Raw genomic sequence first — 26,971 nt, 5'->3', positions numbered from 1 at the left:
TGAGCTGTTTTATCAATATCTTTCTATAGAGACCTTCATTGCTTGGGGGGTATAGTTTTCCTTTAACATAGGATAAGAGGTAAGCAATTTAGTTACTGGGGGCGTGTAACAAATTGACACTTCCCAGTGACAGAGGTTCTGCTTCAGCTTAGTAGAGTGGGTTAAGGCAAGATAAGGCTACACCTCAAAAGCAAAGGCAAACCTGGATGTTATTGCCAAGATATTGATTGGCATGTAAAACATGTAATTCAATGTTGCGCATTTATATATTCATTCTATGTAAAGAAACATCTGGAGACAGGTTTTAAATTCAAATTATGTACTTGTAATGTGACTTGTTGTTTCATGTGAATGGTTACTATAAAGTGTAAATCAAATATAATTAAGGGGGTCTCTGTCTGTAACAGTAGATGGAACAAGAACTGGTTGAGTATAAAACATGCTAAACTTTTGCTTATGTTTCTTGTCCTTTCAGGCACAAGCTGTTAATGAGGTAGAACCACAACCGCAACCTTCTCCTGAACTTATGCTTCCCAATACCTTGAAACCTGAGGAAGGGCTTCAAGTCTGGAAGAACTGGGCACAGACCAAGAATGCGGAGCTTGAAAAGGAATCCCAAAACAGATTAGCACCCATAGGAAGTATGTCTGATATGGTACCTTTCTGCATTTTTATTGCACGGGGGTCTGCATTCTGAATTTAATTGGTAGTTAGGTCAAATACACTGACGTGCGCTCCCTTAGACAGTCTATTAGAGCCAACTGTCTTCCAAAATAACGGACTCTGACACAAGCTGCATGTAGAGACAGGTTACTGAGAGGAGAAACGTGTAGAGTAATTTCATTATTACAGAAACGTTTCATCACTTGAACCTTTATATTACAATTTTATTAGCTTCCTGTTAATAATCGTATGACTTTTTGCCACATTGCCCTATAAATAAACTATTTGGCAGGGTCACTGACCAGAAAGCTAATTTCTGTGAATTCCATGACGATCGCTAATATTACCTTCATTTATGTGTACAGGACGTCAGCTGCTAAGGTTTCAAGAAGACCTAATATCCTCGGCAGTTGCGGAGTTAAATTATGGGCTGTGTCTAATGTCTAAAGAGGCTCGCAACATGGAAGGTGAACCCTATGATGCTGATGTTCTCTACTATATTTTTCTGTGTATACAGAAGGTAAGACATTGTATTGTATGCCTGCGTTTTGCCATTTCCTGCAAACCTAAACAAAGTTTATGGCAGAGAGTATGTTAACCAAAACAAGTTCTGTTTTTTGGTTTTTTTTTTGTTTGTTTTGTTAAATGAACCGCCACAAAATGTTTAGTTGTTTTGTAGTGCACATAACTATTAAAAATGAATAAGGCATAAAGTGTTAGCACATGAGTTGAACCCAATACTGATCACTATAATCACGCAATAAAGCTGCCAGCAGATCACTTCTTTCTCTGCTCCTTGCAGTAGCAGGCAGCACCCCAGCCCTTTTGGGAGTTTCTAACACAGACAGGTTACCTTCTTGCTCTGTGCCCTGCTCAGAGATACTTTCTTAAAGGAACAGTAACACCAAAAAATGAAAGGGTTTTAAAGTAATAAAAATATCATGTACTGCAAGAAATTCTGCAAGCATCTGGATTCCAAGGAAAAATATTACACTCTATACTGGAGCTATACTCCAAAGCACAAGTCAATAACCTGGGATTCCTATCAAAACCCTTCCACATCACTAACGGGACAAGACAAGGATGCCCGCTATCTCCACTAATATTTAATTTTGGAACCACTAGCTAAAACGATTAGAGACCTATCAGAAGTAACAGGAATTAATGTTGGCCCGTCAGAATACAAACTAACACTATTTGCAGTCGACATCATACGAACTCTCATGAATCCAGAACAGCCACTCCAGAAGCTATCACAAGTACTAACAAATTACAGCCAAATATCATATTACAAGCTCAATGAAAGCAAAACACAAGCCCTTCCGCTAAACAACACAAAAAAATAAGACAAAGGAACTACAGAAAATATATCCATTCCAGTGGAGACAGGACACAATTACCTATCTAGGAATTGAACTTGGCAGTAGTGATGTGCTTGTCAGGTAAAAGCCGACCTGGACCTGCGCTCCCTCCACCCCCGCCCGCATCAGACTTCCGGGTTCCTTTTATAGACCCACGTGGCCCCGTCCCAATGATGACGTCGCAAAAGGGGCAGGGCGAGCAGGAGCGTGGCTATAAAACTAGAAGCCGGCAGTGCAAGGTGGCAAATGTGGGTGCGAGATCAGCCCGGGCGCGACCGACCTGCGGGTATCGGGCCGGCCGGCACATCACTACTTGCCAGTACTATTGCCATAACCTATAATAGTAATTTTCCAAAAGTACAGAGGGACATACAATTACAGCTAGAATATAGAAATATATAATCAGGACTCTTCCGATTACAATACCAAAATCCTTCCTTCAACAGATGCAGAAAATCCTGGATTCATTTGGGGAGGGAAAAAACCAGGACTCAAACACAACCTGGTGCACGTTAGACAGCAAGAAGGAGGATTTGAGGTTCCAAACATGGAAAACTATTACAAAGCGGCCATATTAGAACAACAAACTATGTGGAACCTTCCTACAAGCCATAAACATTGGCTAGAGATTGAACAGGAACAAACACACCCGCTAACACTACAACAAATAATGTGGACACAATCACCACTGCAACTAACAAAAATCTACTGTATATCATACCACAACAACAGCCCTAAGAATATGGAACCAACATGTGAACCGGACTACTAGAATAGATTGCCTATTCCTTCCAGAACACGATGGCTTCCAGGGCCAGGCAGCAAAATCCTTTAAACAGAGAAACCTTCTCTTTTTAGTAATCCCTCCCTTGCAGCTTGTAGCTTCTATTGGGGAGAAATTAAAGGCAAAATTCACCTTTTTACACATTTCTTTAGTCATTCTACCACTATATATAAAATATATAACCTATCCTTGGCTGATATCTGCCCAGTTTGCTACTCGCTCTTGCTGCTTTATTTTTTTTTTGGGGGGGGAGGGGGGGAGTCATCACAGAACTGTGAATACACCGTAGCCTGGCAGCTTTGTGTCCCTTGGCAGAGGAAACCAACCTTAGTTGATGAACCAGCAAAGGTTGTAACTATTGCTCAGTATGGCTGAAAACCATCAAACTTGCGGCAGGGGAAGAAATGTCTTTTGTCTTCTCATATAACCACATGCTAATGTGCAGGTTTACAGTTGGTCAAATCCATCAGAATACAGCAGCAATCAACACATAGACGGTAACAATAAAAGTGTAATGATTTTTATTGAAATACATTTTAAAACACTTGTACAACTAAAGTCTTCACCTTTAAATCATAAAAAGATGCTATGCTGTGTCCTAAAGCCTATGCTGTATCTCCCATCCATCCCCAAATAAATGCTTTTATTCAGGGGCCACTCCCTGTGAACCTCTGCCCCAAATATTGATATTTTTCAATCTCACCAGCCATAACCATGCATATGAAAAGTAAACAAGTAACTGATGAATGGGCTACTTATTAAAGGTTTGGAACAAGGAACATCATTAACTATATCAGAGCATTTGAGAATATATGTGTGTCCCAAAACCAGACAACCACCAGCCCTGTAGTCCTGCTATACGGCCAAATCTAACCAGAATGTATAATGTGTTTTCATCCTAGTGAGAAATTGAAGGAATACAGAAACACTGTCACAATTTCTTTATAGACTGTACTACTTTATTTGTGGGGTTTTTTAACATGTCTTAAAGAATGCCTCATTGTACAGGTTTTTTCTCCACATACAGTACCTTTGTGAGAATGGAAGAGTAGACGACATATTCTCTGACAATTACTACATCAAGTTTTCAGAGTGGCTTCATGAGGTTCTTAAAAATTATCAGCCCAGAGTCACTCATATTGGTAAGCACATTGACTGATGAACTTGTAATTAAAAACACACAGAAATAACAGCCCTGCCATTCTAATCATGCAGCCCTCCCAAGTGGCTTAAATACTATTCTGGGAGTTGTCATTTACAAATCTGGAAAACGGCTGGAAGCCAATTCCTAACATTTTAACACTTATCGGACTACTATGTGATAGGCCGTGACACAGAGAGAAAATTACCTCTTCCACATGGGTCAATTATGAAGGTAACAGGTGTCTCTTATCACATACTGAACACTAGTAAAAGGAGATTTTGTTTACTCAATGTTAAATCTCTTTCTCCTCAGTCGCTTGGGGACACAGGGACCATGGGGTATAGCTGGTACATCTAGGAGGGCAGGGAAAGGAACAGAAGGGAAAAACTGGCCCCTCCTCTACCGGCTATACCACCTGCAATCGGAACTAAGCCCAGTTTGTTCCCAAGTCAACAGGAAATATAACGAAATAAACTGATACAAGTAACAATAAAAACAATAACCGTATCAATCCAGGGTGGGAAGCCCTGTGTCCCCCCCCAAGCGACTGAAGAGAAAGCGATTTAACAGTGTGGCGGCTTGGGGGACACCGGGACCATGGGGACGTACCAAAGCTGTTCCCTAGAAACCTCGGGTGGGAGTACTTGAAGTACTTTTCTGCCAAAGTGAGTATCAGAACAAAAGTGTCAAAATGGTAGAATTTTGAGAAGGTGTGGAAAGAAGTCCACGTAGCTGCCTTGCACAGCTGTTCTGCTGATGCTTGATTTCTTAATGCCCAGGACGTACTCATGCCCCTGGTGGAGTGGGCTGTGATTCTGGCTGGTGGCGTCTTTCCTCGTGCCATGTAGGCTCGCTGAATCGCTAGCTTGATCCAGCCAGAAAGCGAAGCTTTAGTAGCTGATGAACCCTAGTTTGAATCTGAGGGCAGTAGAATTTTTGTTCGAATGTGCAACGTTTCGGGGGGGAACCCCTTTATCAAGCATGATGCTTGATAAAGGGGTTTCCCCCGAAACGTTGCACGTTCGCACAAAAATAAATAGCATGGGGTAACCCTGCATTTCAATTGCCTTGTGTGTGTTTCTATTCTACTGACGTCTTTCTGAGGCAATAGCCAGAAGGAAGACTGTCTTCCAGATGGGCCACTGAAGTGTCACTGAACTTAGTGGTTCGAAGGAAGGGGCTTGTAGAGCATGACGAACCAATGTGAGGTCCCAGAGGGGAGCTTGTACTGGGGGAGCCACATGTGCAACCCCTGCATGAAGGTCTTGACATCTGGCAGTAGTGCTGAGATCTGTGACTTGAGTGATCCCATGGACAAACCCTCTTGCAGAAATTTCAGAATGTTAGGAATTGAGAACAGTCTGAAATTTTCTTTGTGACAGATGCACCATTGCTGATAGGTAGACCAGACTCTATGATAGGCTTTTGCTGAGACCGGCTTGCGTACGGCGCACATGGTGCGTGCCACGTCCCTTGAGAACCCTTTCTGTGTTATGATCTGGGTCTCAATAGTCACACCGTCAAGTTGAGATTTCTTGGATTTGGGTGCGGAATTGGGCCCTGGGTGAGAAAATCCGGGATCAGAGGCAGGGTCCAGGGGTCTGCCACTGATGTTGAGTAGATCTGTAAACCATGGCGTTGAGGCCATCTTGGAGTGATGAGAATGAGTGTGGTCTGTTCTTTTTGTAGATTTTTTAAAGTTCTGGGTAGAAGTGGTAGTGGCGGAAAAGCGCACGCCAGACGAAAATGCCACTTGGCCATTAGGGCATCGGCATCCAGAGCTAGAGGATCCCAACATTGAACAAAAAAGGTCGGAACCTTGTGGTTGTGTTGAGTCGCCATGAGGTCCACCTCTGGGATGCCCCACTTTTGTGTTATCTCGTGGAAGATGTCGTCCTTCAGTGACCACTCGCCTGGGTCTAGGGACTGTCTGCTGCCCAGTTTAGCAGTCCTGGGATGTAGATAGCTGATAGGTGAGTCTGATGTGCTTCGGCCCGCTTGCAGTGGCTAAGGACCAGTAAGAGCAGGGGTAAACCTTCCCTGTGGTGTGTGTCTTAATAGACGCACCAGCTACACTCAAGCCTTATGGAGGGTAGGGAAATCAGGGGGCTGGCTTGGGGAACCGCTGCCTGAATCGTGCTGTTGTGTGCCCCGGGAACTTCGACAGGATTCCAAGATGGCCACTGTGAGTGATTAGCATGCTGCGGTTCACAAGAGAATAGCCGCATGACGGCAGATTATTGGCGCCAGTGACCCAGAATGTGTAGTGCCGTACCCGCGTTCTCTCCTTAGACCGGAGAGTATGAAGAGCCTGACAGTTCTTACCTCCTCCCGGTCTCTGCTGTCCCTGCCGGAGTGCAAGCGTGAGAGAGCGCTCATGTACTATGGTGCAGGGAGCGGGAATGCGTGAGGTGTTCTTCCTCTTGAGAGATTAGCACTAATTTCTAGAAAAACACGTACAGGGTGGAGCGGTTAGTGGGGATATTATACTCACTAGAACCGCTCTTTGCGGTCGTCTGCTCAGCTTCCTCTCCACCTGAAAAGAATGGAGAATGTGATCAGGCTGGTTGGTCTGTGTAGAAAGGACACCGAAGACAGATCCCACGCAGGGGGATGCCAAGGTGGATTCTCTACTCAGTGCAGAGGTCCTGGGCAACCCCTGCTGTCAAATAAATGGCAATGCTGCATAAAAACAGAAAAATAAAAAATAGATGTATGGAAAATGTCCTATCCTCCTGAGGACACAACACAAACTGGGCTTGGCTCCCCATGCAGGGGGGTACAGCCGGTAGAGGAGGGGCCAGTTTTTTCCTTCTGTTGTGTCCTGCCCTCCTAGATGTACCAGCTATACCCCATGGTCCCTGTGTCCCCCAAGCCGACCTGGAGAAATATTGGTTTTCGCTATCCTTCAGTTTCACTGCTCATAGCTCTGTTATGGAGTGTGGGCATAGCTGGCTCCATCTCTGGCTGATTATAGACTGTGTTCATTTATAGGTTAATTGAGTGATAAGACGGTGGAGCTATCTGTAATTACGTGTTTCGTTATTTTTAGGGTATGTGATCCCCAGCCATGTGACAGAGGAGATGCTTTGGGAGTGTAAGCAGCTGGGAGCACACTCTCCTGCCACACTACTTACAACACTTATGTTTTTTAACACAAAGTAAGTCAACTGAAAATAATGTACACAATGAAGCAAAATAGAAATCAGTTTTGTTGTAAAACAGTAAATCCAATGGGTTTTTTTTTTGCTACTTACAACAAGTCCTATGTCTGAGATGTTTTGTTCTAAAGATATTGCTTTATGAAACCAAGCAAAGCATTCATTACTCGTGTGAGTGGAAACGGAACAATTTCTTTAACTCGGATGATATTTTATTTTTAGAGGGCAGCATTATAGTCCTCATACATAATAATAAATATAAACAACATGCAAGGCTTTTTGCATAGAGCAAATAAAGGCCATATGGTTTAAGGCACATTTGTTAAAAAGTACATTGCTGCTTATAAAAGAAAAATGTTGGCCTTTCCCTGTGTCATAACTTTTTTTATTTGCTCAGTGAACAAAGGTAATTGAATCCTGCAGCAGAACAACCTAGGCTAACGCTCTCCTATTAGCTACAAATCACATAGTAATCATCATATCTACTTGCCTTTTAGTGAGCAAACATTACATGGTAGATTCTTTAGTTCAGGACAAATGCACTAACAATATTACACGTTGTACCAACAGATATTTTCTGTTAAAAACTGTTGACCAGCACATCAAATTGGCATTCTCCAAAGTGCTGAGGCAAACGAAGAAAAATCCTTCCAATCCAAAGGATAAGAGCACGAGCATCCGGTACCTGAAAGCACTTGGGATCCATCAAGCAGGACAGCAAAAAGGTAACAACTATAGTTTTATTACAGTCTTAAGTGTACAACGCTAGTGAGGATCAAGCAAAGTTGTTCTAGTTCTCATACATCATTGCAGTATCTGCTGCTGCTCCTTCATATTTTATATATAGCTCCAGTGTCCTCTACTGAAATGGCTCCTGACTCAAGTGGTTAGTCCAGCTCAATACTCCTGCATTGAACTTGTTCTGTTTTTTGTGTTTGGAGGAAAAGTAAATTATGTAACAGAAATGTTTGTAGACATGTAACCCTACTTGTAATTTGCAATTGCTTTTAGTAATATTTCAGATGACTGATGCCTGGATAGTGAGTATTATAAGCTTTAGAGGCCTTAAAGAGGATGTAAAGGCAAAAAAAAAAATCTAATTTTTATTTAATGAAAAAGAAACCCATCTCCAATATACTTTACTTAAAAAATGTGTACCGTTTTTATAAGAAACCTGACCGAATGCAGTAATATTCTTTGTTTTACTTGCTCTGTCTGCTGTGGATAAGAAACTTCAGAGGGTCCCTAACTGCTCTGCAGGGAAACGATCGTACTTTCAAACGGCAGCAACGGTTCCCAAAACTCAAGCAGCTTTGTTTGTTTCCCTGTAGAGCAATCAGTGACGGTGTAGAGATTCATATTGGATTTTATTTTTGCCTTAACATCCCCTTTACTGTTTCCAACTCCAGTGGCAGGGACAAAGATCATGGAGCCAGATTTAAACTTAGGGTTGCACCGAATACACTATTTTGGATTCGGCTGAACCCCCGAATCCTTTGTGAATACTGAACCGAATACTAATTTGTATATGCAAATTAGGGGGGAAGGGGGAAAACATTACTTCCTTGTTTAGTGACAAGAAGTCACGTGGTTTTCCTCCCCATCCCTAATTTGCATATGCATGATTCGGGGTTACAAGTTTGTATTAAACAATACAAAAACTATAAAATCCACATTAGATTACATGACGACACAGGGCCCAGTGCAGTCTGTATATTCTGATTATTAATCAGTCTTGTTGTATCGGCTTCTGGTAGATATTATTTGACTTGTGCTGTTTTGATAACTTATGATGATCCCTAAGCAGCCCAGACCACACTGAGCATGTGCACAGTCTTGGTCTTGCAAAGATGTTTAACAAAGTTACAAGATGGTGACCCCCTGTAGCCAACTTTGAAAGCATAAATTATTTGTTTGATTAGGCTTGTGGTGCAATAAGTTCATGTTTATGTTAAGTATACAAAATACAGCATTTCTAGCCTTATTCTATTTTCGACTTTAGTTCCCGTTTAATGAAGGAAGTCTGCTATAAGTAGCCATGACCAAAATGCCTGCTATTCCCCATTAATCTCTAAACAATGACATAAATTTACTGTGACTTGTGAGATGTGGTAATTTTTATCACCAATTTGTGGTGGATAACAACCTTAATTGCCATAAAAAGGACCTTCCACATGTACAATAGACCTAAAGGAAACAAACATGGCTAAGATCTCTATATACATCAGAACAGTCCAGAAAGATATACCTAGGGCTGTACTGACATGCCCCTGGGTTATTGACACTTCGAAGGTTTGTGGCTATTTTGGATTCGGCTGAACCCCCGAATCAGCCGAATACCGAACCGAAGGAAAAAACATTTTTTACTTCCTTGTTTTGTGACAAAAAGTCACGTGATTTCCCTCCCCGCCCCTAATTTGCAAATTGGGTTCAGCCGAATCCTGGATTCGGTGCATCCCTACTTTAAACACAATGACTCAAGTTGTTGGGTACCAAATGATTGAGAGTTTTAGGCATCAGCCCCTGCTGGAAAACAGCAGCTGTCAGGTGAGGATGTTCAACCCTAACTAGCGGCTTTAAAATCTCTTGGTAGGCACTCATTAAAATCATATTTTTGATAGGTTTGTATAGGAATTGTATGTCAATCCTTGCATCCTGACTGTGCTGTATTGTATACATGATTTGAAATAAATTCCCCTCACTAACGATTTCTAATCTTTCAGGCTTCTCAATAACAGACGACATGTACGCGGAGCAAACAGAGAACCCAGAAAATCCATTACGATGTCCCATTAAATTGTATGACTTCTACCTCTTCAAATGGTATGTACATCTGTGTGATCTAATAATACTCAACACCAAGGGGTCTATTTATCATGCTGTGTAAAAAGTAGGGATGCACCGGATCCAGGATTCGGTTCGGGATTCGGCCCTTTTTCAGCAGGATTTGGATTCAGTTGAATACTTCTGCCCGGCCGAACCAAATACAAATTTGCATATGCGAATTATGGGCGGGAGGGAAATCACGTGACTTTTTGTCTCAAAACAAGGAAGTAAAAAATGTTTTTTCCTTCGGTTCAGTATTCGGCTGATTTGGGGGTTCAGCAGAATCCAAAATAGCCACAAACCTTCGAAGTGTCAATAACCCAGGGGCATGTCAGTACAGCCCTAGGTATATCTTTCTGGACTGTTCTGAAGGAACAAAACAAGGAAGTAAAAAAATGTTTTCCCTTCCTACCCCTAATTTGCAGAGCAACATGTTGTTCATGAGCTACTGGTTGGGGACCACTGTCCTAGGGTATTGGGCTGGCTCACGCATCAGTAAAAACTGGTATAGGAAGCCTTTTTAGGATTGGCAGGCACCTATGTTGTAAGGAATGTGGCAAGTGAGTCTCTGTATGAGGGCTATCTATTAAAGGAATTGTTCAGTATAAAATTAAAAACTGGGTAAATAAGATAGGCTGTGCAATATAAAAAATGTTTCTAATATATTTAGTTAGCCAAAAATGTAATATATAAAGGCTGGAGTGACTGGATGTGTAACATAATAGCCAGAACACTACTTCCTGCTTTTCAGCTCTCTTGGATTCCACTGATTGGTTACCAGGCAATAACCAATCAGAGGCTTGGTGTTGGGCAAATGGATCATATCTGTTGCTTTTGAATCTGAGCTGAATGCTGAGGATCAATTGCAAACTCACTGAACAATTATGTCCCATGTGACCCCCCCTTCAAGTCGCTGACTAACTCAGTTAGAGAGCTGAAAATTAGGAAGTAGTGTTCTGTTACACATCCAGTCACTCCAGCCTTTATACATTACATTTTTGGCTAACTAACTATATTAGAAACATTTTTTTTCTCTAGTTGGCCCTCCTGTCAGTGCAAACATGTGGGTTAATGTCAATCTCATCTCTGGAGGCAGAAGAATAAGACTCTTGACCCCTCCCCTGATATATAAGGTGTGGCTCCACCTCCCATTGCCAGTTCAGGTGAAGTACAGAAAAGTTTTCTTTCTTTCTAATTCTTTTTCCTTTAGCTTCAGAGCTTCTACATTCAAGGATGGGGACATGCTTTGCTGTCTCCCAGCGTATGGTGACTTTCCCTCCTTGCAGTGCGTTGTACAGCAAGTGGAATCACCTGAAGATATCAGCCCTGGATGGAACAGAGGAGATCCAGAGAGGCCAGTAATTGCCTCCTTGCTAACACACAGCAAGTGGAATCAGTACACACCATGCTGTTTCGGTAGGCCCAAAACCATTCAGCAGCACTTGTATTAGAGTAAAAGGTACGCTGAGCTACCTATTATTACTCTCTATGGCCAACAATAATAAGGTGAGAGTAAAATGAACTACAGTTTCTTATACTTACTCCCTTAACCCTTAAGGTGACCAGTTTGGTACCTGTGTTTTGGTGCCTTTTGTCACTTGAGCTTTTGGCGCCACGTGCATCATGTGGGCATCAATTCAGGACGTGGGCATCTCTATTTCGACGCGGGCATCCAGTTCTCCCAACGCGGGTGTCAAACCTTGGCGCGAGCATCAGAACGCCGCAACACAATGACGTCACAAACTGCACGGTCTTCTCAACACTGTGTCACACACCACAGAGAAGTGCAGCAAAGACGCATAGAGTATATTACACTCTGCACCAAAGCACAACAAGACTCTACATCCAATATGAATTACCAGGGTGCCATAGCACAAAAGCACAGAAGCCTTATAACATGGCTCTACAGTGCTTAGTGGGTTACCATTGTGCCATAGCAGCTCTGTAATAACAGCACTATGAAAAGACAGATTTCCTAGGGCAACTTATGGTGGATGTTCAGACTGCCAAATCCACAGAAAGGCAAAAAAAAGGGCTAAACTGCAAAAAGGTGCATACACCCCTTGGGAAAATCCGAACAAAATTATTGTTCTGACAGTATTCCATCCAAGGCACCGAACTTGTCACGACAGATCAATGCTACTCCAGAGAATAACTCTCTTTTTAATACCTACAATGATGAGGGGCAAGCAAGGTACTACCAGCTCCCCTACAGGGTTAACTTAACTCCCCAGTCTAAATCTGTCTCCGCCTCGACCAAGTGATTTTACAACACATACCCTATTCCAGACGTACAGGGCAAAACAGGAGACAAACCCTCAGGTTGATCCTGCAGTTGCACGCCTATTATTATTATTACTATTAACATGTATTTATATAGCCTATCAAAACAAACTGCTCCCCCAACAGAGGACAGCAGCTTTTAAAGACCCCATGGTCATAAAGGTGGAATCAGCTCTCAAAAGCCTGTTCACAATCAGTAGCAATCCTCAGCCCAGCAATCGCAGCAGCGGGACTGTCCAAACACTTGGCCCAGGAACTAATGTATCAACCATCGCAATCAGCACAAAATTTAGCTGCAGAGGTGAGGAATCTCCATGCTACACTATTAGCAGATTCAACTTTACACATGGCAAAATCCACAGCCAGTACAGTGGTTGCCAAATGCCTACTGCGCTGGTCAGACGACAGATTCTCGCATATCAAACATAATTTCCAGTTTTCAAACTAGAACAAACTCAAAATTTAAAGAAACCCCCTGTTTGAACCAGATTTCAAACAAATCATTACAAAGGTGACAGGAGGTTATAGCACATTTCTTCCAATGGGAAAGAAAGGACGACTAGAGCAACATCAAGCGCTGCTATAGTGTAGTGACTTGAAGCAAGGCTTTGCAATGCAAAGTTTAAAAAAAAAAAAAACATGGTCATCGCCACATGGGAGTTACCAATCCTTTCGATCTCCCTCCTTTCGCAATTCCAATGCTGACCAGGGATCAGGGACCAATAGACCCATGTGGCAGAAACTAGCGAGGCAAGCCAGGAAACCGGTCGCCTTAGACTCCATATTCTCATGACTCGCCTCTACAAGAGTCACAGGTGAGAGGTTGCCTAATACAGTTCCCCCCTCTACTGGGAAACACATGTCACAGCAAGGGGTGCTGCACATCATCCAATTTGGATATAAAAACCCTTCTCTAAAAACTATTTGTTTTGGTTTAGCCCTCTCCACTAAGAAGAGAGGCATTACATCGAGCAGTCTCTTCTCTGCTACAAGCAGAAGGCATTGCTCCAGTTCCAGAACTTTAAAAGTTATGCGTTTTCTATTCTACCCTCCTTCTTGTGAGAAGAAAGGTAGGCTCTTTCACACCAGTCCTCAACCTAAACAGATGTTTCCAAACACAAGTTCAACATGGAGTCCGTACGCTCTACCATAGCCTTCAGAGAAGCCAACAATTTCATGACGTCATACGTCTGCGGGATTCTTACCTGCACATTCCTATTCATACAAGGGCACAGACATGCCTGAGATTCACTGTCAAAGACCAGCATGTCCAGTTACAGCACTACCTTTTTAGCCTCTGCACGGCTCCAAGGGTATTTACAAAGGTCTTGGCACCGGTTAGGGCACACCTACAATGCTCAGAATTTCACATTCTACCATAACTGGACAGTTTACTACTGAGAGCTCAGTCTGTAACACAGGTGTCCGTTGACACAGAGACCTGTATACAAGTCCTACAACAGAAGGAGGAAAAGTAGGAATAGGTAAAAAATAAATAAATTTAGCCATATTGGCAGTATTCATTTCCAGAGTCCACAGAAATAGACCAAAGGGAATGAGCACTCCACTGCGAAGTATTCGCACATCTAGTACAAAAGTCGGGCCTACCACACATAATTATCTTACCATACAGGCACAATTACAACTCCCTGCTATTGCTCCAGGGCCAGAGTCCCGGAAGCAGCATACACAGTACTGCTGGATAATAAACCAACGCAAGAGCTCCCCCGTGCCGTCTCGAACAATTCAATTTCAAAGACTGATGTTCAACTCCAATCAACAATTAGTTCAACTCACAGACGAGAAAGTACAGACTAATCACTAGTATTCAGTCTTTTCCCTGCAAGACAGAGAATCAGCAGCAGATTACTACAGCTACTAATTTATATAGTGACAGCACTGGATGCGAGACCTTAAAGGGCACCAATCATGACCAAAATCATTTACTAAGTAAATACACTATGTGAAAGTTCAAGAAATCCGATTTTTAAAACAGTTAGAATTGTTTGTATAATGTAAATGATCAGCTCACTATTCCTTCTGCAAGATCTCCCCTATCTCCCCTGCAGTTCTAGCTGAGGCAGCCATCTTGGATTTCACTGGCTCCTCCTACCTATATCTTCCCAGCCAACTGTAGCTCTGAAATCTCGCACATGCTCAGTTGAAATTCCTTGTTGCTTATCAACCCTTCTAAGCTATTTTCAAATCAGCCAAACCTGTGTGTTAGCTGCTGTTCAGTAGTGCTGCCACCTGCTGGAAGTTACTGTGTGCCCTTCATTTGCATAATGACTTTACCAGCAGGGGACAAGATAGGGAAATCTCCTGATACTTCTAGTGGAGGAGTTTACTTAAACAAGGCATTCTGGGTAGAATACTCAAAGCAGTGTTACTCTAATATGCAAATTTCAGGAGCATGCTCAGATTGTCTCTGTTATAGTCACAGTATGGCCTCCCTCAGTGAAAGAACCCATTTGACAAAGTAAGGGATTTTTTTAAAACCTGCAGTTTTTTCAAAAAACTATATATGTAGTTTGATTAAACATGTTTAGCTTGTACTGGTCAGATTGCTAATATGTGTTTGATTTTGGCTGTTTAGGTGCCCTTTAAACAAGGTCCCACATGCGACTATACAACGTAACTTTCCTCAATGTGGGAACAAATATCACCAAGATCTTCAGCAGATCTTTTCCATACTATCACCAAGATCTTTTCCATACTTCCTACAACCAGAGCGAGCTTATCCTAGTGGACAGGATGCGCTCGTTTGTCCCAAGGCAGAAGCTGGGATCAACCACAGTGACAGATAGCTACAATGCAGCAAGTTCGGATGGGAGTAGGTTACCGCACCTTCACAATACAAGGGTGTTGGGAAAACCTGAAAATCGCAGCTCCCGATAAACATCCTGAGACTACGAGTAGGGATGGCTGAATTTTTTCGCCTAGTTTCGCCAAAAAAATGACGCCCATAGACTTGTATGGCGGCGTGTGTCAAAAAAAAAAAGACGTGCGTCAAAACAATTTCGCTGCGCGACAAAAAATTTTTGACGCCCATAGACTTTAATGGGCGTCTGCGACATTTCGCCGGCGGCGAATTTTTGACGAAACGGGTCAAATTCGCCCATTCCTAACTACGAGCGATAACCCTAGCTCTCCAGGGCTCGTCCAACAAACTCCAGAGCCGGTCACAGCAAGTACAATGCCACAGCGGTGGCTTATGTCAACAAACAGGGAGGCACGCGGAACAGTCTAGCTATGCAGATGCACTGCTAGTTCCATAGACTTTCAACTACTGGCGACTCTACCGAGGATAATTGCCAAGACAAAATAGGAACACACACAACCATTGTTATTGCGCCCGACGGGCCAACCAGACTAGGTTACACGGACTTGATCAACATGTCACATTCCAAACCATGGCGACTACCTCTACCAAGGGAATTTCTCATTCGGGGTCCAGCCAGACACCACAATCTGGCTATACTCAAACAGATGGTCTGGTTCGGGAGAACTAATTGTTATCATGAAAAAATAATAATGCTGTAGCTCAGGGGTTTCATGCCCTTGCAGTGGAAAGGTGGTTTTGACCACAAAAACATACCACAAGGTATGGTATACAATTCTTACCTGGGTCCAGCGAAACACTTACTGTGCATGGACAGTACACCACAGGTACTCACAGAATGCCATACAGGTGGCCTTACTAGAGGTCTTACGCTGAACACACTAAGTTCTCAGATTTCAGCTTTATCAGCACTCTCAACTATTCAGTGGGCAGAAGACCCCACCGTATGCCTTTTTACAAGGAGTCTCACACACCAGTCTGCCTTTTTAAAAGCATCATACTTCTTCATCGCATTACCATTTGTACTCTCCATGCTACAAAGACCAACCTTTCGAGATCATAGACTCTTGTGAGCTTAGATGGTTGTCACTCAAGGTTGCATTCCTCATAGCCATAACATCAGCTAGATAGTTTCAGAAATGATGGTTCTGTCTCGTAAAGACCCATGGTTGGTTATGCATAAGGATAAGGTCGTCCTCAGAACAGTGCCAGGTTTTCTACCAAAGGTAGTAACCAGTTTTCGCATTAATCAGGAGTTGGTATTACCATTCCTGTGTCCAAGCCCCGTTTGTTAAAAGACTACACGTAACCATATTCTTCAAGGTTTTATTGTTGCCATAATAATACTTGCATTGTTTTATTGCAAACCGTATTCTTCAATGTGTTATTGTGGGCATAGTAATAATTGCATGTTGTATTTCATTATACAGTAAACTGAAGACTAAAATGTTACAAAAAGTTTCTATTATTTTTTGGACGTCCCCACACGTTTGCACTGACAGGAGGGCCGACTAGAGAAAAAGGGATTTTATACTTACTGATAAATCCTTTTGTAGTAGGCCCGAACTGTCAGTGCAATAAGTCCCACCCAGGCTGATTTTAGTAATGGGTCTGTGGACACAAAATTTTCTATGTTATTAACCGTCTCTTGACCTTACTTCCTACATTCCTAATAAACTCCACCTCATCAAGCTTTACAAATGAACCGGCAATGGGAGGTGGAGCCACACCTTATGTACCAGGGTTGGGGTCAATAGTCTTATTCTTCTGTCCTGCCTCCAGAGATGAGATTGACATTAACCCACACATTTGCACTGACAGTTCAGGCCTACTAGAAAAGCATTGTCCAGTAAGTATAAAATCCCTTTATAATACACAAAAGCCATGAATATCTTGTAAATTATATCCTTATAAACGGTGAGTAGTGATGACATCAGTTATAAACGGTGAGTAGTGATGTAATTTCTGTCACATGACTCACTAAAATTTGTGTATTATAATTAATAAAGTACCCCCAGTTGTAAAATATGAGGATATTAGAAGTTACCTCGGAGTTCCATGACCTGTATAAAAACACTCGGCCTTCGGCCTCGTGTTTTTATATGGTCATGAAACTCCTCGGTAACTTATAATATCCTTATATTTTACAAGAGGGGGTACTTAATTCACTATATATTGCACAGCCTGTCTATTTAGCCAGTTTTTATTATTACACTGAACTGTTCCTTTAAGCGTAGGGGTGGGAGGTAAAGTTCTCCTTTAATCTCTCTAACGTAGCTCAGAAATGCTTTTTTTTTTTTTTTTTTTTTAATTTCAAGATTTCTGATGTGTTTATGTTTTTTCCCCCAATGTAACAGCCCACAGAGTGTTAAAGGTCGAAATGACACATTCTATTTGACGCCAGAACCAGTAGTAGCCCCCAACAGTCCAATCTGGTATTCTACACAGCCAATCAGCAGAGAGCAAATGGAACAGATGCTAACCCGAATTCTGCTCATCCGAGAGATCCAGGAAGCCATTGTGGTTGCCAGTGCCAGCAACATGCACTAAATCATTCTCTCTGGGTCCAGAAGAGACGAAAAAGAAGCCTGTACAGACTTTTACACTAAAATAAGATGCCTACTTTTTCTGTTATTTTTATTTTATTTTTTATTGGTGTAGTAACGGAGCCCTTTTAGGCTTCTCCTGTTTAAAATAAAGTGTAAGTAAAAGCACCCAAATGTGCATCTTAAAAGAGAGAAAGTCATTTGTGAAAGAATCTGCTTTCTGAATGGCTGGAAAGCTGAAACGAGAAACGGTTATTGCCATTTTAAACCTTTTTTTTTTATTTCTCCCGCTTTATCTTTTTAGCATGGGGAAGAAATATTTTATTTGGGGAAAGAAAAGCATCTTAGGTTAAATGGCTGTGAAGCTGCTCACTCCGTTGTCTACCACATTATATGGACATTTATTCTGTATTTTCAGCTGCAGGTAAAAGCGACCCCTGGTTTTTATATGACTAAATATATAAAATAATTCAGAAAAAGTGGGAATATTTCACATTAACCTGAATATATATATATATATTTTTTTTTTCCTGGCCCAAATTATCAAGGCCTTAAACTGCAGGCATACGAGCCGATGTAAATTTATTGTAATATAATCTTGTGTATCTGCTGCAGATATCTCCATATCTCTCCATTGTTCTTATGCTCTTTGTTTTATTAAGAATGACAAAGCACGTCTTTTTAACATGCCACTGACCAGTGTGTTTATTTAGAGCTTATTGGCCAGGCTCACTTTTCTTGGAATGGAACTTTTTTTTTTTTTTTGGCAAAAACAAAAAGATTTTGATAATGTCTAGAAATATTTACTAAGCTACATATCAAGAACATTATATTTATTAACACTAATATAAACCACACCTTTGAATATTCTTTGAGAACTGGAGCGTGCATCTTTGAATGATCAATGTAGAACGTCTCCTGGTGCTAGAGATTATCTGGTTTATAGCTGGCCAATTAAATCTGGTGCCTGCAGTTCAGGGGCGTGGTTTGCCCAAAGCTACAAAGAGTTGAAGCCAGGCCATTGGCTAAGAGTAGTGTAAACTGGGGCAAAATCCACCTTTGTTTTCCATAAACCTAATGTATGGGGTTTGTGTGGATCATGCACTGTGCCCATCCCATTTTTCTAGTTAAACTTTCCTCTCTTTGTGGAATCTGTAAAGGAGAAGGAAAGGCTAAAATAAAGTAAGTTTTATCAGAAAGGTCTATATAAATACACCAGTAAACTCTCAAAGTAATGCTGCTCTGAGTCCTCTGTCAAAGGAAACACAGCATTTCTTTCCTTCTATTGTGTACTCATGGGCTTCTGTAACAGACTTCCTGTTTTCAGCTTAAACCTTCAGGGCTAGTGCTTGAGCATGCTCAGTTTTCTTCTCTTTCCCCCTCCCAGAGCTATGAGTGAGCAGGAAGAGACTCGGGCATGAAGTGATGTCACACCAAGCTAATATGGCAGCTGCTATCCTAAACAAACAGCTTCTATAGCTGTTTACTCGGGTATGGTAAAACCTTCTGTAGAATAAATATAGTGTTATAGCTTGTGGCTAATCTATTGGCAATAACCTGCTTCTGTAGCTTTCCTTCTGATTTAAAGGAGAATTCAAACCATAATAATAAAAAAAAAACCTCCCCCCCTAATTTTTTACTCACCCCTCGCGGCAGATTCAGGTCTCAGAGTTCACGGCAGCCATCTTCTTCTCCGGTAATCTTCGTGTATTGACGGCATTTTCGCTGCATGCTCAGTTGGAGTAAATTTCCAGTCCTGAACTACGCCTGCGCGGAAAGTCTCGGAATTTTCGTGACTTTCGGTGCATGCGCAGTTGTTCGGACCGGAAATGTAACTGCTTCCGAAAAAGACTTGGGGCAGCTGGGAAATTGACAATATGTCTAGCCACATGTCAGATTTCAAAATTGAATATAAAGAAATCTGTTTGCTCTTTTGAGAAATGAATTTCAGTGCTGAATTCTGCTGGAGCAGCACTATTAACTGATTCATTTTGAAAACATATTTTTCCCATGACAGTATCCCTTTTAACCTCCACTTCCTACAATTCTTAGAATCCGTGTGGAAGTAAAGGAAGATTATATTTTGGGGTTGATTTCCTTGCCTCTACTCTGAATATCGGGGGGGGGGGGGGCGGAAGAGATGAAAAAACAAACTAACTAAAGGTCATACACCTGGGGGCATGTTTTTTTGTAAAAATGTTTGATGTTACTGGTCCTTTAAAGCTTCACATAAATCACTTTTTGTTTTGCTTGTGAGATATAGTACATGCGGTTCCCCCATTAGATAAGCCATCGTTTTTCTCCTGTAGTGTTTCTCAAGAGCGCTGGTGAAGGGCACATTTCTGTCTGGAATACTACTGGCAGCATCCCAAACACAATCAATACTGATTGGCTTATTCCTGCACAATTGGTCCAAAGGGAAAAAGCTGTTTGATTTTACAACTGTTGGCTATAACAATGTATAATGTATTGGTGTTGTGCGCAATATAATTTGTATTAAATGTAGGGACGCACTGAACCTTGCTTCTTAGGATTCTGCCAAATACGGAACCAAATCCTTTGCCTTCGGTATAACCCTAAATTACTCTTCTTGTAGCATAGTGGGCAACCAGCAGTTGCCATTTACTAGGCATGGTGAGTCCAGACTGATCCAATCCAAGCATGTGCTTTGAGGTAGCCAGGTAATGAAACAGAACAAAAGAGATCCAACCAATAACAGGACTAATATAATCTCTATCTTAAAGGGATACCGTCATGGCAACATATATTTTTTCCCAAAACTCATCAGTTAATAGTGCTACTGAAATCAAGAGCAAACAGATTTTTTTTTTATATATTTCATTTTGAAATCTGACATGGGACTAGACATAGTCAGTTTCCCAGGACCCCCCGAGTCATGTGACTTGTGCTCTGATATTAAAGCATGAATAATTGGAAGGTAACCATATAACAGCTCCCTAGCACAAGATGACCGCTGCCTGGTAGATCTAAGAACAGCACTCCATAGTAAAATCCAGGTCCCACTGAGACACATTCAGATACATTGAGTAGTAGAAACAACAGCCTGCCAGAAAGCAGTTCCATCCTAAAGTGCTGGCTCTTTCTGAAAGCACATGACCAGGCAAAATGACCTGAGATGCACCTACACACCAATATTACAACTAATAAATACACTTGCTGGTTCAGGAATGAAATTAAATATGGTAGAGTGAATTATTTACAGAATTATTAACAGTAATAGTAATTTAGAATAAAAACTGAGTGTACAAGGACTATATGAGGCCAGACATGAGATAAAAAAAATGGGCTTGTGTAGGACCTGTTTGTGATTTGACCATTGCCCTGCGACTAACTGATTGGATAAAACTTAATTGGGCAGCCAAGCTCTATATGTTGACACAGTGTGGGCTGAGGTAAGGCCGCTCTATCCACCATCCTACATGTACTGGGCCAACTATTTGTATTGCACTTCAATCTTCTTCAAAGGCAGCTTTATGTTCTGAGTGCACAATTACATCTATGGTTTTATTCCCCCCAACCATTTCCAGTGACAGTTGGTATGATAATAAATGTTCTCACTAGGGAATGCTTCACCCCAGACATAATGGGACCTGTGTTGCCCAAACAGCTCCACTCCTCTGTCCATCGAACATGATCCCGAAAAGGCCTGACAATCTTCCTGGTGTTTTTTGGCAAGCGTGAGTCACTCTTAGATACCAACAATTTCCACCTTGTTACTCTTCCGTGAATCCCATTTCTGAGAGTCATGAACACTTCACCGTGTCTGCGTCTAGAAGGGCTTACAATTCTTCAGTCCTATTCTGGGCTGTTTTGTGGCTTCCCCTGGATGAGTTGCTGCTGAGCCCTTGGAGTATGTTGGGAAGACTGGCCACTCCCAGAAAGATTCACCACTCTTTCAAGTCGTCTCCCATTGGATAGAATTGCTCTTGTTGTGGTTTGAAGCCTTAGCTTTCCAGACTGATTTATCAACAAGTTTTTCTCCTCTCTTCTGGAATGTCATTTACAGTGGCATCATTATTGTACACTTAACTCTCATGGTAAAGTACAACATACTCTGAGTTCTAGATTTACCAAAGCTGGCTGCAATCAAGTTTGGTTGTGTTCAATTGGCACAAAATAATTATCAATTACATTTAGTCCAATGGCTGACTGAGTTATTAACAGGACAGTAATGCATAAGTGTGTAGGATAAATTTGTTCCTTTAACACATTTTTTTTTATCAAAAAAATCAATTCTACCCACACTAATAATAGAACTACCCTGCAAAAAGTTTATTAATATCAATGCTTTATTAAAAAAATACTGTTTAAAACACTGCTTCCTGTCTAATGAAAAACGGCGATAGGGCGACTCACTCTGCTGATCTGCGCTTCCCATCTTCCCTCTAACCGACTTCTGCCAAAACCGGAAGTTAAGCAATATGGCTTTGGCAGTGGCAGGAAAGCTCTGGACAGCTCAGTTATCCGATTGCGTCAGTGCCCTTAATGTGCCTCTTTGACACCGGTCTTTTCTACCACACCAGTGATGTCTGGTATCACCCAACGTGTCGGTGTGGAGCTGCTGCTGCCAGCCTAGTACCTCGCTGTAATTGCTCCTTAATGCAGTTTGTTGGCCACAGCTTGCAACCTGCCCATCTGCCACCCCCACCCCGGCTCTCCTCTGGCTGGCTCTCTGCAGCTCGGCCGCTCTGGGCAGGATAAACCTGGAGGCAAGTAGAAAGCCCAGGACCAGCCCCATCAGAACACTGAGCAACAAGTGGCAACTTCTGGCAGCCATCCCTCCAGGTGCAGTGCGATCTCCAGCGACAGCGGGGCCAATGAGACTCTGTCAGGCTGCAATCAGCATCCAAATCAGCCTGAGGGCCCTCTTAGCTTGCACCAGGGCCTGCTATTCTGGCAGCCTGTAGGCGCCTTGCCTTCGCATCCCGTGCACAATAGCCGCCAAATAGTGCAAAGCAGTTTTCTAACCCAGGGGATCGGGAGTCTGGTAAAGTTCTAGACTGGCATTATGTCCAACACGGCACTAGCAAACACCACGTCTAGAACATAACGCCAGACATCCCAACCCCCTGGTATAGAAAGCTGCTTTGGCTGATCTGTCTGACTACTTTGCTGAGCTGACTGACTACTGTTACTTTGTATCAACAGCCATCTGTCCCCTAATGCCTGATGAATTTGTGCTCTGGCGAAGGGATGTAACTAAGCAAATTTACTAAGATGCGGATTTTACTGAACGTTACCTCTTGCGCCAGACTTGCCTTCGTCACCTCAGACCAGGCGAAGTGCAATATAGTAGATAGGAGTTCCTCAAAAAACTGTTGAAAAAGTCCCAAAAAATGCTGGCGTCTTCCTTTTTTTCAGGATGATAGGCTGCAAAAGAGCGTAAGATTTTTTTGGGAGTAACCGGCTTCCTCTCTACATTTCCTAACATATAGCACATAAACTATACACTGGGCTCATGTGTAGGGCAATATAACAACTTTATTTTCTTTTATTAAGGTTTCGCAGGCTTGTGTAGCGGACACTCCTGCACTGGGCCGCTGAGCACAGCACACAAAAACGAGGCACGCCGAATTGGACGCCAGCGTGTCCAAACTTGCTGCCCCCCCCCAGTCCTTGCAACAACAAAAAAAAAAAGGTTGGGGACCCCTGGTGTAATGTATTTGCTGCAACATATACCTCCATTGAATTTGAACTTCCCACCAAATGCAAATAATACTAGCGCAACTTCACCAGCGTTCAGCGCCCTAGACGCAACTTCGGATTTTAGTGAATTAGTGTTGTCCTGGCGAAGTGTTGCGCTGTGAGAAGCTGTTGCTGGAGGTTAGCGAATTTGCCCCCAAGTAACAAGATCTGCAATAACAGGGAAAGGAGTAAATGCTACAAATCTGCATGGAGTCTGGATGTCAGGGCATTGGAAATGAAAAAAGGTAGCCAAGTTGTTGTGGGGTTGGCACTTAATTCATCCTAGATTATATATTATATACAATGGATTATAAATGGAGATTGAAGCTAAATCTGCCAGTCCCTGCCCTATAGAAAACAAGGTTTCCCCCTGCGCGTGATCCTGCTCTGCAGTGCTGTCACCGGCCCATATAACAACACACACAAAGATATTCCACTTCCTGCCGCCCTGAACACACGTGCTTGTAAGTAAGTCGCTTTGCAATGACGTCAGGAGGTGGCGCTTAGTTAACCGTATAAATACGGGCAGCACTGGGCACATTGGCCTCTTGCTTGGGAAGGCACAGAGGTGGCAGCAGCAGGGTAGGCGGCACGTTAGTCTCACACATGGCGGATTATCTGATCAGCGGAGGGACCAGTTATGTCCCGGATGACGGGCTGGCGGCACAGCAGCTCTTCGGGGCCGGAGACGGACTCACCTACAAGTGAGTGACACAGACGGGCACACGGGGCGGAGCGTATAGGCAGCGGCTCCAGCCCTGGGAATTGTAGTTCTTTATTATCCCACGTGATCTCTGTAGTGAGGCCAAGTATAGTGACCCACCGAACTTCTACACTTGGAAGTCTTATACGGGCTTCTGGGAGTTAGAGTTCAACAATGCAGGGGGGGCTATTATTACTTTATAGGATAAATAAACCGAGGAAGGTAAATAGTTGACTTTATTCTCTAGAAACCCTTCCATCAGACTCACTCATTATATATGCTGCATTTTCCCTGTATGAAGAGATCCTGGCCAGCAGAGCTTACAATCTGCAACTGATAGTGAGACTTAAGGAGGCCATAGATGATCTTTCTTGGAAATGATACTTCCAAGGAAGATCATTCTTTTTCAATACAGACGTGTAGAGCTGAATGGTCAGATATACAGATAGAAACAATAGAATTCTGTTGCCCAGGCCGAGCTGACCGATATCCAAGTCTTCTGCCATTCGGATGCCCATTGACTTTAACGCGGGCGTCAAAATTTACATGGGCACCAACATTGATGCGGGTGTCAAAATTTGCATTTCACAAATTTTTCAATATTTCGCCAGTCCAGGCCTGGTGACTATATTATTAGGAATTATAGAGAAGGGTGACCCTGACACTGGCTGGGGGTCCAGAAGGTGATCAAGTGAAAAGCTGTTTCAGTATATCCTTATATATTTGAAAAAAAAAGTATTGTCAAACTTCAGTGGGGCCCAGTGACTTGTAGTTACACCACTGCCTCAGCCCTGATCACCGAGTTAAATATTTAATTCTTGGTATCGCTGGTATCACTTGACAGCCAGACCCTCCTTGAGTTACACGGCACAGGCACCTGAGTGGCCAAATTAGGAGAGTGCAGGACTACTGGCCATTCATGTGAGGCTGCTAGTTGCAACAAGACTTTGTAATGTGAGTCTGGTGTATTCAGGGACTTGGCTGAACTAAAACTCCCTGCACCCCCCCCCCCCCCCCCCCGGCTGCCAGTGAATGCTGGGATTAGCTTTAAATTAACTTTTAAGGTGGCCATAGAGGTAGAGATCCGTTCGTTTGGCGATGTCGATAGTCCCACATTGAAACCCAATAATCGGATCATAATGGATCCGATAATAACGGTTGGGCCGCATAAACGCACAGATGTGGCTGCGATTAGACGGGATTTTTTTAATCTGCCCGCCTTTTCTGACAGATTTTGATCGGGAAAGCCTGTCGAATGGCCCCACACACGGGCCAATAAGCTGCCGACTTGGTCTGTCAGCAGCTTTTATCGCCCGTTTATGGAGACCTTAAATATGATCTAGGTAGTGATAGTCTGAGACAATTTTGAAGCTGGTTTTAATTTTTTATGGGTTTTTTTTCTAGCTTTTTGTTCAGCAGCTCTCCAGTTTGCAGTTTTGGCAATCTGGTTGCTAGCGTCCAAAGTACCCTAGCAACCATGCATTGATTTGAATAAGAGACCGGAATAGGAGAGGCCTGAATAGAAAAATGAGTATAAAAAAAGTAGCAATAACAATAAATTTGTAGCCTTTATTTATTTATTTTTTTTGAATGCTGGAAAGTGTCAGAAGATAAAGGCAAATAATTAAAAAAAAAAGAAATCATAAAAAAAGAAAAATGAAAAAAAAAGTTTTGGTCACAGAGTGAATCTGAAGCCTCTGTATTTTATGCTTTTTAACTGGGGAAGAATCAAGTGCCCCCCCCCCCCCGTACATTGGTGTTTCACTCGCTCCCTTCCGCCAATCACGTGTGCCCTTATATCCAGCCCTGTGCAATATATAGTAAATAAAATACCCCCTAAAATATGAGGATATTATAAGTTACCGAGGAGTTTCATGACTATAAAAACAGTGTTTTTTATACAGGTCATGAAACTCAGAGGTAACTTCTAATATCCTCATATTTTACAACTGGGGGTACTTTATTTATTATAATACACAAATTTCAGTGAGTCATGTGACAGAAATGACATCAGAACTCACCGTTTAACTGATGACATCAGAACTCACCGTTTATAAGGATACATGATGACACATTTACATGATTTTCATGGCTTTTGTGTATTATACAGTTATAATACAACTACAGGGAAGCAGTGACTTTAAGGTGAACCACCCCTTTAAGCATTTCTGATGCAGAAATACACTGGTTTTCACTCTGTCATGTAACATGGTCTGATATTATTTATTAAATGAAATCTCCCTGTATAGTGAAATCATATACTGTATATTGTGAGTGGGTCCCTAAGCTCAGTAAGTGACAGCAGCACAGAGCATGTGCAGTGAATCAGCAGAAAAGAAGATGGGGAGCTACTGGGGCATCTTTGGAGACACAAATCTTTACTGCTAAAGGGCACAGCAAGTACAGAAGCTCAAAGTATAGTTTAGCATTTCTAGAATCTTTGTTGAGTTTTAGTTCTTCTTTAGTTAGAGCCCATATTCTCTCTGTTTAGCCTATTTGGTATAGGACCTGTTATCCAGAATGCTCGGGACCTGGTGTTTTCCGGATGAGGGATTTTTCAGTAATTTTGAATCTTAATAACTTGTCTACTACAAAATCATGTAAACATTAAATAAACTCAATAAACTGGTTTTGTTTCCAATAAGGATTAATTATATCTTAATTGGGATCAAGCACAAGCTCCTGTTTTATTATTATTATTATTATTATTATTATTATTATTATCATTATTATAGAGAAAAGGGACATTATTTTTTAAAATTTGGATAATAAGGAGAGGTTTTCGCAGATAGTTATAACTGGTTTCCAGATAACTAGGGATGCACCAAATCAACTATTTTGGATTCTGCCGAATCCTTCACGAAAGATTCGAACCGATACCGAACCGAATCCTAATTTACATATGCAAATTAGGTGTGGGAAAGGGGAAAGCATTTTTAACTTGTTTTTTGA

General features: G+C 42.1%; 2 protein-coding genes across 7 annotated transcripts in view; both read left to right on the top strand.

Annotated features, from left to right (window-relative positions):
* qrich1.L (glutamine-rich 1 L homeolog) overlaps positions 1-17,788 on the top strand; it is a 43,718-nt gene extending 25,930 nt beyond the window's left edge. For 3 of the 4 annotated variants that reach the window (XM_018256595.2, XM_018256593.2, XM_018256594.2), the window contains 7 exons: positions 476-641; positions 1,029-1,183; positions 3,836-3,950; positions 7,005-7,113; positions 7,684-7,838; positions 9,837-9,936; positions 17,422-17,778. In XM_018256595.2, the coding sequence (XP_018112084.1) occupies positions 476-641; positions 1,029-1,183; positions 3,836-3,950; positions 7,005-7,113; positions 7,684-7,838; positions 9,837-9,936; positions 17,422-17,614 (993 nt within the window). In that variant the 3' untranslated portion in view covers positions 17,615-17,778. 4 annotated transcript variants of the gene reach the window in all.
* Positions 17,789-23,850: 6,062 nt separating this feature from the next.
* The window catches only part of impdh2.L (inosine 5'-phosphate dehydrogenase 2), a 20,500-nt gene continuing 17,379 nt past the window's right edge, over positions 23,851-26,971 (top strand). For 2 of the 3 annotated variants that reach the window (XM_018256571.2, XM_018256573.2), the window contains exon 1: positions 23,851-24,020. In XM_018256571.2, coding sequence (XP_018112060.1) covers positions 23,923-24,020 — 98 coding nt within the window. In that variant the 5' untranslated portion in view covers positions 23,851-23,922. 3 annotated transcript variants of the gene reach the window in all.

The sequence above is a fragment of the Xenopus laevis genome, chromosome 4L, assembly GCF_017654675.1.
Source record: "Xenopus laevis strain J_2021 chromosome 4L, Xenopus_laevis_v10.1, whole genome shotgun sequence".
Taxonomy (NCBI): domain Eukaryota; kingdom Metazoa; phylum Chordata; class Amphibia; order Anura; family Pipidae; genus Xenopus; species Xenopus laevis.
This window is presented reverse-complemented; position numbering and strand designations above follow the sequence as displayed.